General features: G+C 36.7%; 1 protein-coding gene across 2 annotated transcripts; it reads right to left on the reverse strand.

The window, feature by feature from the left end:
- Window positions 1-1,998: 1,998 nt before the first annotated feature.
- On the reverse strand, window positions 1,999-21,282 carry LOC101735307 (carboxypeptidase B). 2 transcript variants are annotated; one of them, XM_012696986.4, is made up of 8 exons: window positions 19,413-20,488; window positions 18,359-18,571; window positions 17,582-17,672; window positions 16,803-16,904; window positions 16,204-16,419; window positions 14,936-15,361; window positions 10,721-10,877; window positions 1,999-6,229 (listed from the first exon to the last, which is right to left on the reverse strand). In XM_012696986.4, the coding sequence occupies exons 1-8, from the start codon at window positions 19,505-19,507 to the stop codon at window positions 6,024-6,026; spliced, it is 1,506 nt and encodes a 501-aa protein (XP_012552440.3). In that variant the 5' UTR covers window positions 19,508-20,488; the 3' UTR covers window positions 1,999-6,023. The 2 variants fall into 2 exon arrangements, with proteins under 2 accessions (XP_012552440.3, XP_037872441.1); XM_038016513.2 differs by lacking the exons at window positions 1,999-6,229; window positions 19,413-20,488 and adding an exon at window positions 20,959-21,282 and having other exon boundaries at window positions 10,645-10,877.
- Window positions 21,283-21,644: the final 362 nt, after the last annotated feature.

Genomic DNA, 21,644 nt, shown 5'->3' on the forward strand with positions numbered 1-21,644 from the left:
ATTATAATAAATTATATTCATCAGTATCTTCACAGTAGGATTTTTATTTAAGTATGCATTTATATGTCATCGTCAGCTAATTAAGAATCAATTTCGTCACTGAACAGAATCTCCAAAACGGTAACCGTACTCGTCAAATTCGGCAAAGAGTGCGACGTGCAACCTAACCTAAACATCAGCCGCTGAGTTTCTCGTCGGATCTTCTCAGCGGGTCGCGATTCCGATTCGGTAGATAGATAGATAGTAGATTCATTCGCGAAGCAGCTGCTCTTGAGTTGTCAGGTTTCCTTTGAAGGCACTCGGGGAGCTATTAGCAAACCCCAGCCCTCCTGGCTGAGCCTTTGCTCGCCCACCTGCCCTTGTGAATCAGGAAAGGCCTCCACGCCACCAGTGATCACAAAAAAGTAATAATGGTCAAGAAGCTAGAGATTACTAATTTTTTTTCTATTGCTTAGATGGGTGGACGAGCTCACAGCCCACCTGGTGTTAAGTGGTTACTGAAGCACATAGACATCTACAACGTAAATGCGCCACCCACCTTGAGATATAAGTTCTAAGGTCTCAAGTATAGTTACAACGGCTGCCCCAGCCTTCAAACCGAAACGCATTACTGTTTCACGGCAGAAAAAGGCAGGATGGTGGTATCTACCCGCGCGAACTCTCAAAAGGTCTTACCACCAGTAAAATTTTCCACCAGTAATTTTCTAATATTATATATTTACAATACAGCACAAGATTTACCAAAATATGTTTTGAATCAGTTCTTAAGTGTGTCTGTAACCAGTAAAAACAAGCCTGCATTTCTGAACACTGATCAAAGATTCGATCAATTCTGTTGAAATGTATAATTAAGTAACAAAATATTTATTAGTACGTCTCCATTCGTCTATGCTACTCCGTATACCTTTTTGCGGCTACGTCTCGCTGTATTACACACAAATCGACACACTTCGCTCGTCTTTCATCCCGCAAATGGCGGAGTCAACTCGATTCGCCACAAAGGAGTCGACGTAAAAATTTTCGTTCACGACCCCGGAGCTTGGCGGCTGATTTCATTACCCCTCGATCCGTTTACGCAAAGCGATTTTATCGGTTTCTTTAAAAACCGGATGACAGAAAAAAAAACAATTTCTCGTTCCCGACTGTCGGCGGAACGCAGAATTAGATTTCTAGATTTCTCTTTTAGTTTATTAAATTTTATTCTGTCATTAGGTAACTTCGCAGTCAGTTAGGTTTATCCTTTTTCATTGCGCCAGGCTTTTGGGTTGTCGAGCACATAGCTTACCTTTATAATTTCAGCTCACAGCCCACCTGGTGTTAACTGGAGCCCATCTATGACGTAAATGCGCCACCCACTTTGAGCTATAAGTTCTAAGGTTTCGGTATGGTTACAACGGCTACTCCACTCTTCAAACCGAAACGCATTACTGCTTCAGGACAGAAATAGGCAGGGCGGTGGTACCTACCCGTGTAGACTCACAATAGGTTCTGCCACCAGTAGGTAATTACGCAAATTATAATTTTGAATTTTATTACACGATGTTATTCCTTCACCGTGGAAGTCAATCGTGAACATTTGTTAAGTACGTGTTTCATTGGAAAAATTGGTACCCGCCAGCGGGATTCGAACACCGTTGCATCGCTACATACGAATGCAACGGACCGGGCGCCTTATCCTTTAAGCCACGACGATTTCAAAGTGCATATTTTGCACTAGATGGCAATACGTATCGTGTTATTAGTGTTCTCACTGGTGCCATCTATTGGACTATCGAAGGAAAGAAAAATAGCCAGTTGAATATCCAATATTAGGGTGATACCATTTACTTGTACTTAGTGGTGTCTCTGTTCTTTGAGTTATAGACGGATAATGTACATACATACAAGTCACGGTGGGGGAAGCTGATGGGATATATTCTGATTAAGAACTAGCCATGATGTTTGGATCTAACCTGTCTACCATGGGTACCAACATTAGCAGGAAATGGAAAGACCAAATTTACTTTTTATTTTTTATTACGATTTCCTTGGTACAGTATGGCACTTAAATTAAGACGTTACATACTTAAAGTCGTATATATATTTTTATTATCTTCTTTTAACGTGTGTGCGAAGTTTCTTGCGCCCTTATAGCACATAATGTATTTCATTGTAAAGTTACATGTATTAATTAAGATTTAAAACTCTATTTAAGTACGATTTATTGAGTAAATTTGTATATTGATAAATAAATACATTCTATGAATGCTGTGTGTAAACAATTCAAATACACGAAAGAAGTTTTTAATACGCTTTTATTAGCTTCAGACGTATGAATGTTAGTATGTGACGGAATCTTTGAACATGATTTTGACCCCCTTCAAAACGTCGGATTAACTCGAAATTTGGTATACTTATTAAGGACTGCTGACAATTCAATATTTAAAAAATAGAAAATAAAATTTAATAAATTTGAATTAAAAATAGTGTAAGAAAAAATTATTTTATTGTAAAAAGAAAAGGGTGGGATTTCAGGATATTATCAAAATAACCCTTCTACTCATATCTATACATAAAATATTCATAACTACTTACTGATACAATGCACCCCTCGCTTTTTTTACTATATAATATAACTTTTTCTTAAACTATTTTTAATTCAAATTTATTTTCTATTTTTTAGTTGAATTTTCTATAAAAGCGTATTTTGTTAGTTTTTTTTAAACTATTATTTATTTTCTAAAGAAGAAGTTTACTAAACGTTTGTAGCTTACAAGGCTCAATCTGGTAGAAATCTACCACCGAATCAGAATAACGACTTACTGAGAAGATCCAGCGAGAAAATCAGTGGGTAAGTATCAACAGCGACGCCATCATCTTTTAAGACATCCAAACTGGGGTCGAGAAACGGCGAATCGCAATTGTTTGAATCTGATATAATTCAAGGAACGAAAAACTTTCCTTCTTATTTTCAAATTTTGCTGCGTAGTTTCCAAAACTTGCCTCATTTCTAAAACTTCATGACGTGTTACGTCACTTGGGGCTATCGATCATACCAAAACAACAGTTCCATGTAATCTGATCGATTATTGGTTTAGCTTGACGTGAAATATCTTAGGTTTATTCGACTTTAGTTGGTTATTTAAAATGTAAATGTTAGATTTTTCTTAAAAATAGCGATCGAATTTTTTTAAATGTAATTGAAGCTACTGTCTGAAACCATTTAAACTCTTTTCTTATTGGAATAAATTGATTCAAATATTCCAATAAATGTTTTATCTTCAATTTGTTTCGCTATTAGAATATTTCGGATTTAAGATGGTAACTTCGACGTTTGGTACAAAATCTCAGCCATTATCCTCATCGACATTTATTATGAAGCAAACGTGGATGAGGCAACTCCAAAGCAAAGCAAACGAAGCACTGAATAACATGCAATTAGCAGCAGAATCATGGTTACAATTGAATATTATCAAACGTACAAAATACACAATTTACAGTGCAAATATTATTCGACACGATACAGTTTAGTTTGTGTTTATTTTTGAGGGGCTCCAATGCACTGCGTCTCTTTATACAGGGTGTCCCAGAAAGGACGGATAATCCTGAAACACCTCATAGTAACTGTAGAGCTACTGACAACATAAAATAAAAAATCACAGATAGTACCCAAATTACGTATTTAAAAAAAATTATTTATGTTTTCCATACTGTTTTATGGAATATACAACATCTACAAATAAATGAAATCCATAGGCTTTTTGGTATTCTAATATTCTACATAGACTATACTAAGGAATGTGAAAGAAATCGTATGAGTAGTTAGTGTATTTTTTTTTTATAAAAGTTAATCTGAAACTTAAATTTTAATCATGAAATTTAGAATTTTTTTGTTTAACTTGGGAACTACCTTAGATTTTTTTTTGAGTCCCCTATACCTCTACTATGAGGGTGTTTCAGGATTATCCATTCTTTCTGGAACACCCTGTATATTACTATCTGTTTTTATACAACACAATGGAATGTTGGTGACACGTCAAGTCGCCTTATCAGAAGAGCGACTGGCATATGTTTTGCGTAATTAGGAACACGCGCAACGTCTATAAAAATTTTCCTTGTATCACGCCCGACTTCTATTCGCATCGTCAACTAATGGCGATTAATTGTTAATTTATTAAACCAGCTAACACACAAGATGGGTATGAAGCGAAAATAAACACATGCGAACATTTTTCGGTCTTGACTTGACAGATTGGCGCGCTCGAGCTAAAAGTTAAAAACAATTTTATTAAATACTAGCTGACCCGGCAGACTTCGTAGTGCCTCAATCGATAAATAAAAGACCTAATTTTTTGTATAAAATACACTTAAAACAAACAATAGGAATCCGTCCAACGGGGGACACATCAAAGGAAAAACAAAATTGTTATTTTTTTTTAATTCCGAGCATTTTCATATTTATCTACCTTTTAAACCTTCTCTGGACTTCGACAAATAATTCAAGACCAAACTTAGCCAAATCGGTCCAGCCGTTCTCGAGTTTTAGCGAGACTAACGAACGCAATTCATTTTTATATATCAAATATTAAAAATACATTTATTTTCGTATGTTGTTCGTACATAATGTTTTACGATTTGAATAAAACTATTTAATAAAGGTCTTTTTGATACGCTGTGTTTGTTAATTCAAAGGGTTTATCTAAGAGATGCCTAATCATTTATTCGTGTTCGCGTTTCGTAGAATTTCGCATGTGACAAGAACCCAGTCCTATTTTTTCTATGAACTGAGAATATTTCGTTAATTTTAAACGACTAATATAATGGGTTAACGTCGAAATGTATGTGTGAAATACCCTTAATAAAAAAAACTTTTTTTTTATTGTTTTTCCTTTAATCCGTATTTTGTTGTTGCGTTGTTATTTCGATAGGCAATACTGCCGAAATATCGGGAAATCATTTAAAGTGAATTAAATCACGGTAAAACAGGTTAAGTAATAATTTTTATAATGTACATAGCCGGAAGAGTTTAATACAGTGTTAACAATATTTATACTGTTTAGATGTTAGATTTTTATTTTATTAAGCATACTCCGCAAACTCTGGAAACAAGTTTTATAAAATACATACCTAACCAAAACTAAAAATATTATCAATGTCAAAATGGAATGCTATTTAGTATTACTAATAATAATGTACTGCCTTAATAATGTGTTATACATATTGTAATTCTGTTTTTAAAAATATAATTGAACAAAACATTTGATTGACTTGACTTGAAATGTTGACTATTGAAAATTTAAAAAAAAACTTACAAAATTTGTACAGATTAATAGAACGAAGAATAATGAAACGAAAATGATAATATGACCTATACCTACACTAAATGGAAGTAATTTAAAAATCCATCGGGATGTTATGATAAATTTTTCAACTTACTTAATACTGATTATTTAATTACTGGAATTAAATTTCATTTTATGACAATAAAATTTATGGATGTGGCAACTTTTAGTTAACTCGAATGAATAAACTCAATTCTAGAACACTGTTTCCAAAATTAAAAAAGCATTTGTTTGACGCATGCCTGACCACACATAATACAAGTAAATGTGCAAAGAGGCCTAACGTTAACAGCGTTTGAGCGGGAAATTTTGAATTTATTACTAAAAATTTATTTGGTTTTAAATGCATGATTTAAAAAATTCTAGACATATGAGCACAGACTGGAATGTTTTATTAACAAAAAATACCATAAATGGATACGCTGATATTTTTTTTTGTATTTTTTTTTCGGGATCTCAACCTTTTACTACTTTAAAGTGTCGTTTATAAAAAAAAAAAAAAAAACTTTACAACTGATGGGATTGATATACAATACATACAATAATAATTATCGATTCGTAAAGTTATCCCGATTTTAATTTAAATTAAACATGTATTTTGAATAGTTTTGTATTTTTCATTTCGATAAATTATCAACTTCCCCTGATTCAAATCAGGGGAAGTTGATAATTACCTCAAGGTAATGATTTTTTTTTGCAGATCTATTTTTCTTCTGTATCCCAAACAGCAGCTATGCGGTGTACGTGGCTAATGGTGATAGTTCCACTGTTTTCGGGACAGGAGGTGCTGTGGCCTGCACCAATAATGGGCCGTAAATTTGGGGCTTCCGACTGGCCCCAACCCTGAAGAATCCGCGCTTCGCTGCCACTATCAATAGAATTATCACTGACAGCGTGAATGAGAGGACCTGCAATATAAGGTTTTCTGGTTAAATTTATTCTAGAACCATCCGTGCCTGCGACTTTGTCCGCGTGAACTTAATCATAGCTAAGAAATCTATTTTAAATAAAAAATCATGTAGCAACCATAGCGTGATTTAGGAAACTAATAACACCATCTATCGATTGTTATTATATTACATAGCGGCCCGCTCTGGCTCCGCTCGGGTCTTTAACAAAAATTTCAACGATATTCTTGTATTATTATAGTTATGCCACAACACTTCTTGTGGCATAACTATAATAGTCAGACATATGCTGTCGCGACACTTTTCCTAAATAATAATGTGTTCTACAAAGTCGTAGTACATTATTTTATTCTATCATCAATAGTTTTCGCAGCGCACGCGCTGTAAACAATATTTAGGGTAATTTACACCTTCGGTTACAATATTGGAGTTTTAATAAGAATCCCTAATTTTTTTTCAAAAAAAAATATACCCCATGTCACTCGGGAATACTGTAGCTTCCAAGCAGTAAAAGAATTTTTCAAATCGGTTCAGTAGTTTCGGAGCCTATTCAATACAAACAAACAAACATATCTTTCCTCTTTATAGTATTAGTATAGATAGACAGGTAAACGAATTTACAGTCCACTTTGTTATCGTATTGTTATGCCAGTACCACTAACTTGGATTTGTATCCGAGACCGATGATAATACTGTTACGCGCTACATAGGGTTCAGGATAAATAAAATTCTATCGAATTCTGTATTCAACACTTAAAACACTCAACAAACACTTTAAAACTCTTAATTCGCTTCTTCCGCTTCGCTTCGGGTGATCCGTTCGCTGTTTCGCTTCGAGTAGTTCCGATTACTGACTAACAGCGTGCCATCTCTGCTACAACGTTTTTATAGTCGATACCTCAACCCTTTTTTTTATCGCTGGGGAATCCTTTTACGGATACCCGGTCGAGAGGGGTAATAAACCGGGTTATGTCGGACTCCGGCGCCTCTAGAGAAGAAGAGAGAGAAGAGGAAGACCAAAGTCCTCCTCTTCTTCCACTTCCCTAGAATTATTGAGAATATTCCACACATTTCGAGTATTGTGTTTCCGCTATCTGACAATAGATAGCGTTGTACTTCTCGATCGTTCGTACACTAGATACTTTAATCGTTCGACTATTCGGCGATAGATGGCGTTACTCTTACCGGCGTAACAATAAATACATTTTATTACTGGAAGAAGCATCAGAATAGCAATATAATTTCATCTCTTTAAAACAAAAAAATTCATCGTGCTATTTATGCTCATTAATTTTCAAGTACATTTTTATTTTTTTTTATACATAAAATGAGTCGACTATTATCAAAGGCGGCAATCTGACTTTTGGACAATGATTGGTAAATCAGAAAAACGAATTATTGACTTTGTATTCCATTGGCAGTCACAAAACTCTTCGGAACGACATCTTAGATAAATAACAGGTTAACTATTAACCTTTATTTAATGCAGGTTTTGAACCGTATTCTTTGAAGGAGACGATTATATTCAAATAAATCTGTATTGACATATCAATAAAAATGTTTTGTCCAAATGCACAGATTGCCACCTTTGTTAATAGACGACTCAAATGTAAAATTCGGAACGAAATACATTTCATACGTTTTTTTTTGTTAACGCTTATCATAAAATTCGTCTGGTAGTACTTGTTATCTGGGCATACCAATGTTTGATCTGTGCTCTAAAAAAATATATATCAACATACCTATGGTAAATGTTAATCAGTAATTGAATAAAAATCACGCGCCTTTGTTACGATTTACTTTAGAAAAAACAACAAAGAAGGTGAGATCTGCCAAAACAAAAGACAACCTTTTTCTTTTCTTCTTTTAGATCTTTTTTGAATAGATTCTTTGAACTCTACTTTGTTCGATTTGATTCTTAATGACAATTCTAATAATATATTCCTATTAATTCTGTTTCGTAATAAAACTAGTAACAAGTAACTAAGAGAAAAAACATAAATTAATACATAAATAATACAATCGACTTAGCCTATATGGGTATGCTTAGTCTATATATTATATAGTATAATATATAGCTAGTAAGTAGCTATAATTGGTATATTATATTATATTAGGTAGGCAGTTATTGCCTCGAAGCGATAATCTCTTACAATATCTAAAGCCAACGTTAGAAGAGGATGAACAACTCTTCAAGTTTTCAACAGTGTATAATACTATTTAGTATAAACAATAGAATAATTTAAAGAATTGGGACGGAAACTTGCTAGGCAGGTAAAGACTCGCAATATGCGCCCGAGTTTAAGATCGTGGTATTTTATTTCCTGTCTAATAAAATTAACACGAACATTGGATTTGCGTAAATATTCATTTAAGTTAATATATGTAATTAATTCGCCATCGAAACAGACCTGTTTTAATAAGGTGTTTAAAGTACTGCCTAAACCAGTCTATAGTGTCAAGGTGTCTGCTATCAAACGAAATCGCAGTTCGAGACAGCATACCTATATGTTTTAAGAGATGATTAAATCGGTAACTTTCTCTTACTCAAAATTATTTTTGAATTTAGACATGTGTGTATGATAAACCAAATATTTACTAAGCCAAATACTACCTATGCGTACCTATTGTACCTGATTAACGTATTTAATTTCAAAAAGGCTTAAAACACGATAAAGCTATGGACAATTTTATTACATACCATTGAGATCCCGAAGGTGGTGATTGCGTCGTAAGTCAAAAACATTTCCACTGTTTTCCAAGTCTGAACAATTACACAAATTAAGTAAGCATAACATAAACACGCGTGTTTATAAAAAAAAGAATCGTAACTACGTTCCTCGTGGTGTCACAAACAAAACAACTGACAAAATGATAATGACTGACAATGGATTTGCGTGTCGAAAGAGCGAGAGCCTTGTGTGTTGAAATGTCAACACAGAGCGACACTGTGTGCGACTGTGTCGGCTCAGTTTGATAGAATGAATGAACAGCGCAAACGATGTAGCTAGTTGGAAAGCCTATCCCCGATGTACAGTACGGCAACGGCGCGCGCCCAACACTCGAGACGCGCTTCGGGTGCGTGCGCAAGCGCCATTTTGAAATTTTTCGAATTTTATCAAAACATATTTATTTAATTTTTACCGTTCCCTTATATATTAATACGGAAAATTACGCTGCTATTATTGATGGCGCTCCGCGAATTCACGAAAACTATTTATATAACATCCTTTCTTAATGTTAAAGTGAACTGCATAGGAGTAATAGGTACCTATGCATTATTGCATTATTGGTGAACTGCATTATTGCAGTGATTCCGAAAAGTGTCACAGCTCTGTAAGGAACCGACGAAACAAAAGTGTTGCTGCTTTTTATTTTCTGTATTTTTATAATCTACAAAAAAAAGTGTACAAAATGCATAGGTACCTACGTACCTAAGAGGCTTAATTAAACAAAATTAAGTCATCAATATTTCATAGATATTATTTATATTCCATTCGCGTATAATGATTTACAAGGTGTCGGATGTGACGTCCTTTTGAGGACATCAAGAATTTATTTACAGTCTCGACCATGCGTTAGCATAGTTTGCATACGTTAGTGGCAGTGACGTCAGCAATTAGACGTGCCAAAAGTATAACTGGCCGAAAACAAAACACTAGAAAAAAAAACTTTGATCGCAATTTGACTTAAAAGCAGTATATCACAATTATTTTATCCTTTGGTAGAACCTGTTATGAGTCCGCGCGGGTGGGTACCACCACCCTGCCTGTTTCTGCCGTGAAGCAGTAATGCATTTCGGTTTGAAGGGTGGGGCAGCCGTTGTAACTATACTTGAGACCTTAGAACTTATATCTCAAGGTGGGTGGCGCATTTACGTCGTAGATGTCTATGGGCTCTAGAAACCACTTAACACCAGGTGGGCTGTGAGCTCGTCCAACCATCTAAGCAATAAAAAAAGTACATAACTTGGATATAAAATTAATTGGTGACCAGTAAAAGTCGCGGCGGCATTTCGGTATGTGGACCCAATCCCCATTAGGCTTTAAGATCTTGGCCGTACAGGGTCGATTCACTCATACCCTACTACGTGCCAACAGACCAAGATTAATTAAAAGAAAAATGTTTTATGAACCATTCACTACAGGGCGCTGTAATCGTCGGCTCAAGTGAATGTGGGATGTCTATGGGCTCCAGTAACCACTTAACCCCAAGTGGGCTGTGAAATCTTCCACCCATCTAAGCAATAAAAAATAAATAAAAAAAAACCTTAAATTTTACTATAAAGTAATTAGTAGATATTATTATATCCTCGTTTTCCTTGAGCCTAGCGATGAATTAGTATTCACAAAAATGTACCGAAAAGTTATTGTTTTAAAATCTAAAACGGCACAACGCCATCCAAACACAAAATCTTTAGTAGCATTAATAACTCTTTATTACTAAGACCATATTATAATCTCAGTAGTCTCAAGTGATCTCATTGTCGACTAGTTCTGCTGCGGTAGTGAATCTTTGAAAGGCGAGCAGTGATGGCGATTCCCTTCCAGGTCTCCTCGTTGATGTGATCGATGAAAGAAGGCGGTACCCTGAAGTCGTAGCCGTATCCAGGCAGCTCCAGCGTGTACGAGAAGGGGACACCAACATGCTGTAAAGGATATTTATTAATACGCTTTTATTAGCTTCAGACGTATGTATGTTTGTAGCGGAATCTTTGAACACGATTTTGACCCCCTTCAAAATGTCGGATTAACTCGAAATTTGGTATACTTATTAAGGACCATGACAAATCAATATTTAAAAAAAATTTAAAATAAAATTGAGAAAATTGAAATTCAACTAAAAAATTTAAAATAAATAATAGTTTAAAAAAACAAAAAAAATACGCTTTTATAGAAAATCCCACTAAAAAATTGAAAATAAATCTTAATAAATTTGAATTAAAAAAATAGTGTAAGAAAAAATGATTTTATTGTAAAAATGCGTGGAGGGACTTCGGTTCCCTCAGTATTTTGTATCGTATGTTCCATGGGGAGTGCTCTGAGGAATTGTTCGAGATGATACCGGCATCTCGTTTTTACCATCGCACCGCCCGCCACCGGAGTAGAGTTCATCCATACTACCTGGAGCCACTGCGGTCATCCACAGTGCGTTTCCAGAGGTCTTTTTTGCCACGTACCATCCGGCTATGGAATGAGCTCCCTTCCACGGTGTTTCCCGAGCGCTATGACATGTCCTTCTTCAAATGAGGCTTATGGAGAGTATTAAACGGTAGGCAGCGGCTTGGCTCTGCCCCTGGCATTGCTGAAGTCCATGGGCGACGGTAACCACTCACCATCGGGTGGGCCGTATGTTCGTCTGCCTACAAGGGCAATAAAAAAAAAACGTAATTTATAATAATGAATTTTTTTTCCACTACCTATCTACATACATATATCTATTAGGGCTATCTATCATGACGTGGACCTATTATGGCTACACGTGTACTGGTGGGTGAGCTCGTGGGGCTGAACTATGCTAATATCTGCCCTAACAAGAGCAGTGCCTTGCCGAATATACCACCGAAACGGAACCGCGATCCACTGAGAAGATCCAGCGGGATACTCAGTGGGTTAAAGGCTAACATAATATGAGCTCTGAGTTAATAAAAGCAACAAAAACTAAATAACAATTATTATTATTTTACAACTCTTATTTAGTTTTTGTTGCTATTATTAACTAAACAAGTTCTGATAGCGCCATCAAAAATTTAGGCTAACAAGCATAAGGCCACTTGATGATAGTATAATAGCCGGCAAACTTCTTGAGCATTTGTTGACGTAGTGGGGGTAAGTTTGCGCATGGTACACTCACATGCAAAAACATTATTTATTCTGCGTCATAATGCAATTAAATTATTAAAATCAACATATGTATTTTTTTATATATTTATTAGAACATCAACAAAAAATGTAGGTTAATAATTGTAATAATTTAAACTTGGGGTAAAATAGATATTCCTTCTATTAAGTCAAAACTAGAGCTGTTGCCAGGTCTTGGTTAAGTTGAAGCGAAGCAGGTATTTGTATATTTTTTTTTCGTTATCATAATCTTGACCATCATCATCATCACTGTTTTCATCACCCGAGTCGCTATCATCGTGATTAGTCGACATAGGGCTCATCGGTGTAGTTTACAACTCGGTCGATTCGGTCTTCTTTTTTGTCTATAATTAATTATTTTTTGAAGATATTCGATTCGTAGTAATCGAATGTTACTTTTTTCAATTACCAGCTTCCGATTATTTTCTGTTCTTTTTTTTCATCTAAAGCCTAGCTCTTTCATAATACGTCGTAAGCTTCATTCCGAGCCATTAAAATTTATATCTTCTTTAAAATTTTCGAAGACTTTCTACGGTACGGAGTTTCGCTGCTTGTTATGTAGTTATTATGATTACATCTTTTTATTACAGATTGAACGAAATTATCCATTCCGGTAACTTTCTTCTTCCCTGATCTTTTCTTACCCGGAGTCCGAAACACGGCGAGCAAGCCAGAGCCTCTAGCTTCCTTAATAATGCACCTAACAGTCCTCACTGATGGTTTTGTTACTTCCGAAGTCTGTTTTAATTTTTCCATATCATTCTTCCCCTGTTTTATAATGAAGCAATATACGTCGTACACAATTTTTCTACCCTTTCTTTTGAATACTACACCGGTTTGTCGCGGCATAGTGTATGTTTTATAAAAAATCAACAAACACTCAACAAATAGCAATGGCAACAAAGTCCACAAGTAATTATAACAAATAACTTAACGATTAATAACGATAGACTTTAATAATATAATAAGTTTCCACTGTACGCAAGCGTACTTTTGGGAGCAAGCGGAATGAGGGCGCGGTGCGGGATGCAAGGTTCGACTGATCTACCAATAAAGCGCTCGATACGATTTCCCCTGCCGTCGCGCCTCACCCTCACCACCAAAGTGATCTAAAATTCGGTTCTGCGCAGTCAAGGTCATTTGCTCAAGATGTTTGCCGGTTACTATAACACTAATGAATACATATTTACAAGCGCTTAAAGAAGCACTTAGATCTCACTATAAACAAGTCAAAGATCAAGATAATGGTCTATCGCCATTCGAGAAAAACAAACCAGCCAAACCAAAACAAAAAGGCGTTAACTGGCACGCTGAACCTACGGAAAATAGATGACTTCATCTATCTGGGCGCTGATATTTACAGCAACGGGTCTTGTGAGGCTGACGTCAGACCGCGCATAAACATATCAAAGGGCGGCATGTCTCAGCTGTATAGAACGTGGAGAGATAGGAATATATCTCTTAAAACCAAAATGGAACTTCCGAACTCTAGTGCTCTCAATCTTTCTCTATGGTACTGAGACGTGGACTCTGAAATAAACTGATCGCCATCGCATTGAGATCACCTTCGAGATGTGGTGCTGGAGGAAGATGCTACGAAACCCGTGGACAGCCGAGAACATTCTCTGTTCTCGGCTGTCCACGGCTATGGCTAAATATCTACCAGAGAAAAATAATGGGAGGAGATGGTTACGACCCTCAGATATGGGAAATGCGACTCAAGACGGAGGAAATCATTTAACACCGTACATATTATTTTTCAGTTAAACCTAGCCGGTCATGAAAATGACGTGTTTTCTCCGATATCATCAACAGTACAAACGCGACGAATACTAATTACGGTTAAATGCCGCCGCCAGATAAGAGCCTCTCTTATCAAACAGACAGCTTATCAAACGATAAGATAACGGATGCGACCATAAACTGACTGCGTACAATAATATGATAGCTGCTTGCATACTTAAATAGTTAAAAATCTGTTTATTTATTCTTTTTAGGAACTAATAGTTCAGTACTGTAATTTTGATACAATCGTATAATAAAACTAGCAGACCCGGCCACACGTTGCTGTGGCTAAGGTTTTTGTTTCTAAATAAACGTGGCCGGCTATGCTAATACCAAAATTAACCATCCCATGGTATGCCCTAAGCTAAAATTTCCTTGTTATGTGTAGAAAGGTATGAACTTCAAAACGTTACATTTAAAAAAATAGTACCTATATAGTTCCATTGCAATTTTATAACTGTACGTACACCGCAGATAGTGCTCGTGGTTTTTAATCGAATTCAAAAAAGTTGGGGGCTCTCAATTCGATTGTATTTTTTTATTCCTCAGCATTTTTTGGAAGTGCACCGATTTGGGTGATTCTCATTTTATTAAACAGTTAGTTCTTCTCGTGTGGTCTCATTTATCATGATTTGGCCAGTAGTTTTCGATTTAGTCTTAATAATGCATATTTAATTCATTACGTCTACATGATTATATTCTCGTTTTATTTCGTTGAAGTCGGTTGTCTGTTAGCTTTTTTTAATATTAGTAATTCGTTTGTCCTGCCAGTGATATAGATCAGCCTTTTCCAAAGTGGGCGATAACGCCCTTTTGTGAGCGCTGCAAGCCTAAAGAGGGGGCGGTAAGGGAACCAGAAAAATGGGGGGTTGTGTACAGACTTGGGAGGCGATTTGTAATTTTATCTAGGAGGACTCTTAGACATCGACTAAGCTCTCGCTATAGTGGTTTTTAGGTAGGTGAAATGGGGGCGCTAAAAAATCATTTATTCTCAAAGTGGGCAGTTGACAATATAAGTTTGGGAACCCCTGATATACATATATTTAGTGTATGCTCTCACCTGACCGTAATCCTGGGCGCTTCCAGAAGTTCTGTATAGCACCAGACCGCTGTTACCGATCAGATAATATCCGGCTTCGGGTAATTTGACAGCGTCCATGGCAGCGCCCATCGCGGCAGCCACATGATGCAGCTGCGCCACATTAGGTGTCAAAGTGTTGTTTCCAAAACCGAACAAAACATAGTTTCCATGGCTATGAATGTTATTGTAAAGCTGTATACGTGGCAAGTACTTCGAGAGGATGTCCCGGACTATTCTTGTTTCTGGTTCGGAGAACGGCGCGACCCCTGGGTACGTCTGGGAGCACGGGTCGCTGGATACCCCTAGGGTATTGAAGTCGACATCAAAGTTCCTATTCGCGTCGACTCCAAAGCAGGTAGTACTGACTTCTAGGTTGACGGAACGGGTGCGACGCCAAAGACGGTCCTGGCAATAGATGAGTTTGATTATAATTTCACTTCTCATATTACTGGTGGTAGGATCTCCAGTGAGCCCGCGTGGGTAGGTACCACCACCCTGCCTATTTCTGCCGTTAAGCACTAATGCGTTTCGGTTTGAAGGGTGGGGCAGCAGTTGTAACTATATTTGAGACCTTAGAACTTATATCTCAAGGTGGGTGGCGCATTTACGTTGTAGATGTCTATTGGCTCCAGTAACCACTTAACACCAGGTAGGTGGGCTTGTCCACCCATCTAAGCAAAAAAATTATATATAAAAAAACTTCATTAGCCTGCGGAATTCAAACACGATATAAACACGGACGTTAGTTAGGTTGGAATTTCACATGAAGCCAAATATTTTATATATTAATGTAGAATTGGGAAAATACATTCCAAAACACTGGATTTCAAACCGAATAACTCGGATTTTAAAATATTTAGTTCCAAGTTTTACAAAATTCGGCTTATTGTAAAGTCCTATGACGTCATTTATTAAGGAACAAATAAACGAGCTAACCGCTCGCCATACACAAATACTGAAAGGATAACCACATTTGACGTCATTTGATTTACGTTCAGTTTTATATGAAAAGTTAATAGCATAGCAATAATATATTCTATTTGCTGACTTATAACATAACTCTTTTATCTATACTATTTTATCTATAACTTACTACTTTACTATAACTTACTTTTATCTATAACTATTTTACCCAAAATGGTGATTCATAAACGACTAATTTTCGTTTTCACATTTTTGTAACAAAATGTATGGTATGAAGTCGTGAATGAAAGATTCGAGAAATTGATACAAGGTTTGAAACTTACGTCGGTATGGCTAAACTCATAGCCATCAGGATTGACGATAGGCAAAATGATCCAATCGATGTCCTCAAGCAGATCCCTCTCATTATCTCTCAAGTTCTCTACGAGCCTGAAGATTGAGTACATCGTGACTGGAGTCGTGACCCATTCACGAGCGTGCATCATGCCATCCATGAAGTAAACTGGTTTGCGAGGATCCTCGAAGTTTGTAGTCGATATCTGTAAAATATTTGTCTAGTTATTTGACACGCTCTTTAGCTCCGAAAGTTTGGGTGATTAAAAAATATGACGGATCCAAGATTTGGTTGCGGTGCGATCCCATATTTTTCTATTGTACAAAGAGACTAGGAATTATATAATAAATATAAAATTTATTTCTAGATCGTGTCATCGCCATGGCGTATATGGGATTTCTTTTTTTTTTTTTTTAATGCCCTTGTAGGCAGACGAGCATACGGCCCACCTGATGGTGAGTGGTTACACTGTGAGCCAGTTTACCTTTTAAATATGTTATGGAATGGTTAAATATGGTTAGTACATTACGTGTAATACAAAAAAAAAACATTAGAACAACATTTTCTATAGCTGTACTGTAAAAATACCTTCAAATATTTGATGTCTCGCCCCTCGAAGCTTTTCCCTGCGTTGACTAGGGTCACCAAATTTGGATATCTAGCGGCAATTTCTTCCATGTATTGGTTTACCTATACAAAGTCGAAAATTCTTACTTAGTATATTTTCGATGTTATCTTTTGATGAGGAAGTCGTCATAGTGTGGTATTTGTTAAACGTTAAATATATATAAACTACGTGTCATATTGTTTGTCCGCGATGGACACCTAAACTACTGAACGGATTAAACATAATACATTTTTAAATATGTGTTTGTTTCAACTTAGGCCATAGGATGTTTTTTATTTCGATTAATGGTCGCAATATTTATTAATTAACAATACAATGATTTCTTATGTTGATTATTGTTATTAATTGTAAGTTACATAAGTCTAAAGCAGATGGCGCCTTAAATCAGTTTTTACAGACAATTGTAATGCTGTCTGACATGAATATCTCAGAGATGTCGCTGCGTTAACAATACCAACGTTTCACATAAGCTACAATTTAATGGCATAAACACCACGTGTTGCTGAGGCTAAAGTACAAGTGAAAATTTCGTAGTAAACGCAATACAGTGAAATCCAATTGTTCTTACTTTGTTTATTTTTGGTATTAGCATAGCCGGCCACGTGTTATTGAGAAACAAAAACCTTAGCCACAGCAACGTGTGGCCGAGTCTGCTAGTGCTTTATAAAGTTTCGTTCTAGATTTTAGTGATTCACTCAAATTCGAACTGATACCGACATTGTTAAAAATATATTTGTACCTCAGCGTAACGCGGATAATCTTGAAAGATCATTCTGTTATTTCTGTTTCTCCTCCATTTCGCCAGATCCTCTTCGTGCTCCTTCAGAACTCTGCAAATGAATAAAAGTGATAGTAATTTTAACTTAAAGCCTGATTACACTTTCAAGAATTATTCTGTTTCTATCAGCTTATAGCAGATACCAGGAATTAAGTGTTCAAAATATTTTTCACTCTTGTGATTATTACCGTTACGTTATTAGATCAGAGATAAATTAGACCTTCTGGCTATTTGACCTTTGAATGCTAGAACTACATTCTCGTAACCCATGCATCTACTAACGAGTCTCGTCATTAATCTTCTCTCTCCCGATCTTTTCCATTTTTCGACACTCAAATCTTCACTAACTTTACCGATACTGTATGTACGTACGTACCACTATTCGATCTCAACTATTCTTTCCGTTTCGAAGGGTAAGTTAATACAATGGTAATGATGATGAGCCCTATGATTTCAGTGTCCTCTGGTATCCGCTCAGAGCCAGGTGTGTCAAACTTCTACATGTGGGTCATGAGGTGTGTTCATGGATGCTCGTGACTAGCAATGTCTTAGCAACGCCTTGATTTTTTTCATGGCATGAGTGACAGCTACGTTTCTTGAATTTTAATTCTAAAGTATCTCAAAAGCTCTATTATATGGTGTTGCTTAAACGAAATTTGAAAAACTTAACTCTAACATTGCCGATGTAGTGTGGCGAAGATGAAATTATTTACTTAATTTATATTTTCAAAAACTTACTTAGAAACATCTTCTATTTTCAAATAATACTTCAAACCGTTATTATCTAAAGTCTCGAAGAACTCCTTGGACTGCTCCGGTGAGACCATGACTTCAGCGTCTCTGACTCTGGCCATACCGTGCTCCCAGATATCGACGTTCAGTTTTTGCTGGAGATTGAAGAGAGTCGCCACATCATCCTGGTCTCGAAGCTCAACACCGTAGACAGCATGTCTATTGATAAATAACAATTTTATTATTCCGCTTTTCAATTAACCAAGTCAAAGTGTAAATGAAAAGGTTTCTTCTAAACATTACACTGACATCTCGAGAAAACTCTTACTCTCTCTACTCAAACTTGAACTTAATGTCCCAAAGTTGAGACGTAGCTTAAGACGATTAGTGAAATACCTCGCATATCCATATAGGGCCGGTAGTACCGTTTGGCCTATTTCAGTCGCAAAACCATTATGCGTTCCACATTGTAGAACATACCAGAGGCTGCTATAATCTAGCCATAGCCTCTATGATCTAGCCATAGCCTCTATGATCTAGCACTCTGAACTAGCACTGTAGTCGTCTCATTCCATCTTTAATGGCATCTTCTTCTTCTCACGTCCTTATCTCACTTTGTATAGTCGGTGCAGGAGGATCTCTTTTTCTATTCAGGCCTATCCTACGTCATCTGATTCTCTGCACTCACACGATTTTCATGCATCTTCTCTTTGACACAGTAATTACCAGTCTTATTAAAAAAGGGTCTCCTTACATTACCGTCTAACCTACCTTTTATATAAATAATATATGCACATTTAAAAAAAAAACAGAAAAAAACACCTTTATCTTGTTAATAATAATTACTTTAGAGTAAAGTTGAAAAAATATTTTATACTCATCGCTCCTAGATGCGTCTGCAAATTTTCCAGTTAATCATAACTTCTTGAAATGGGTGAAAATTACGTACAAATTTTCCTTAACTTACATACAAAAAGAAACGAATATGAGCATATTTATAAAAAACATTAAACCTACTTCATTAACTTATTTTATTACCAACGCCATTATAATAACATACCTCGAGTAAATATCGTGTTTACCGGCGAACACGGAGCTTACTAAAGCGAGAATAACAAAAAAGCTCGTATCCATTTTAAATTTGATCATTCTCATTGAACGTTTGTCGCCTATTGATTAGCATTTTAATTTCTGTGACGGATCAATATCAAATTGATTAGATTCGAATATTACGTTATTTATTAGTCTAATGATATTATGGTTTTTTATCTATCATAATTGGGCCAACGATATCTAGTGATATATAATATATAAGCGAAGCTTAGAGCAGATGAACTGATGTTAAAATAATTTCGATTAAACAAAAGGATAAAATAAGATTTACATTTGTAGAATGATGCCAGTATGTTAGCATTAAAATAATGCAGACGCGGCAGTAGTCTGGTAATCTGATTAACAGCACCTATTTCTGTGGTAATGCAACTAGACTGCCCTTTGAAGCATTGACGTTATACTGCTGTATATTCGAGTTTACGAATTCGTGTTTTAAATTGCATAGTGGCATTCACAATTTATGTCCATGACTTTAAACCAAAGCGCTTAAAGCCTTGGGTTTTGAGCCTCCATTGCACAATCATTGAGCACATTTTTTTATTTTTTTTATTGCTTAGATGGGTGGACGAGCTCACAGCCCACCTGGTGTTAAGTGGTTACTGGAGCCTATAGACATCTACAACGTAAATGCGCCACCCACCTTGAGATATAAGTTCTAAGGTCTCAGTATAGTTACAACGGGTACCCCACCCTTCAAACCGAAACGCATTACTGCTTCACGGCAGAAATAGGCAGGGCGGTGGTACCCACGGAATAGATAAATAAGGTTATTTATCTATTCCGTGGTGGTGCCTACCCGTGCGGACTCAGAAGAGGTCCTACCACCAGTGATTACGCAAATTATAATTTTGCGGGTTTGATTTTTATTACACGATGTTATTCCTTCACCGTGGAAGTCAATCGTGAACATTTGTTAAGTACGTATTTCATTCGAAAAATTGGTACCCACCTGCGGGATTCGAACACCGGTGCATCGCTACATACGAATGCACCGGACGTCCTATCCTTTAGGCCACGACGACTTCCATACATACTCGTTTTCAAGTCTTCGCCCCACTTCGTTAAAGCGGCACGATACGAGAACCTCTCATCGTGGCCGCCGGTAACTACATTCCCGATCCTGCGGACAGAATGGAAAGCAGTCGACGTCGCCCCAAACACGTAACTTCGGATCCTCCCGATCCACTAATGGTGCTTCTAGGTACCTCAAGCACCGGTCATCGTCCTCGTCAAACCCGTTGCTTGCGACGAAGGGCTCGACGAGTAAATTAACCCTCAGACACAGCCCACTGACTTTCTCGCCGGATCTTCTCAGTGGGTCGCGTTTCCGATCCGGTGGTAGATTCTGCGAAACACGGCTCTTGCTAGGGTTCGTGTTAGCAACCTCATCAGGTTTGAGGCCCGTGAGCTCACCTACTAGTTTTAGGCTACGCTGATATAGCCTCTCAAGGCTCTCAGCTTGGGTGGGAAAAAAAACATCTCTTGAAACTCACAAGTTCTGGGATCGGCTACAGCTTTTAACGAACATCGAACAGATACAAAAGCGCATTGTTAGAGAAGTTCTCCACTTTGAACAATCGCAATTTTCCAGATACACTCATATCGTTCTTGTTATCGCAAACGTATATAACATTTTCAGACTGAATTGTTTTGAAGCAACGAGGAGCGCTCGTGATAACACGAAACCTTTGGTATGAAATCGATTCTAAAATGAAATAAGTTAAGTTTGTTGAGTTTTCTTTACCGTGATGTAGTTTAACAATAAAAAAATGAGCCGTCACGGGACGCCTGGCAGATGTGAAACATCGACATTATTTTGTAAAAGTAATATGCAGAAAAGAACAGATTGTGATAGGAACTAAATATGTCATAATGATAAGATAAAATATTACAAAAAATGATTTGTTTTCAAGTAAAACACAGGTTATGTGTACTGTAGTAAACAACACTGTATACACTACGGAGTATACACTATAGGTATCCGAGCTCAAATTAGCGAGAGAGATAGCTTAACGCTGGGTCGAGTGGGAGAGAATAGCACAGTCGATTGCGCACAGCGACGCGTCGCCACGGCCTGCGTCGCCACGCCAGAAATCGGTTTTACGTGCGGCTATAGATGTTTCACATCAAAAATTGGGTTAAGACACACATTGTCCTTTCTAAGCTTCTTAAAAAGAAC

The sequence above is a fragment of the Bombyx mori genome, chromosome 16 (genome assembly GCF_030269925.1).
Source record: "Bombyx mori chromosome 16, ASM3026992v2".
Classification (NCBI taxonomy): Eukaryota; Metazoa; Arthropoda; class Insecta; order Lepidoptera; family Bombycidae; genus Bombyx; species Bombyx mori.

What these genes read in the sequence shown, in the direction of transcription:
- LOC101735307 (XM_012696986.4), bottom strand. Translation starts at nt 19,507, where the DNA reads ATGAGAATGATCAAATTTAAAATGGATACGAGCTTTTTTGTTATTCTC. An exon ending in GAGACATCAAATATTTGAAG is followed by an intron (nt 16,420 to 16,802) that starts GTATTTTTACAG and finishes AATATTTTACAG; the next exon opens with ATATCGACTACAAACTTCGA. An exon ending in GCGCCCAGGATTACGGTCAG is followed by an intron (nt 10,878 to 14,935) that starts GTGAGAGCATAC and finishes TATCCTTTACAG; the next exon opens with CATGTTGGTGTCCCCTTCTC.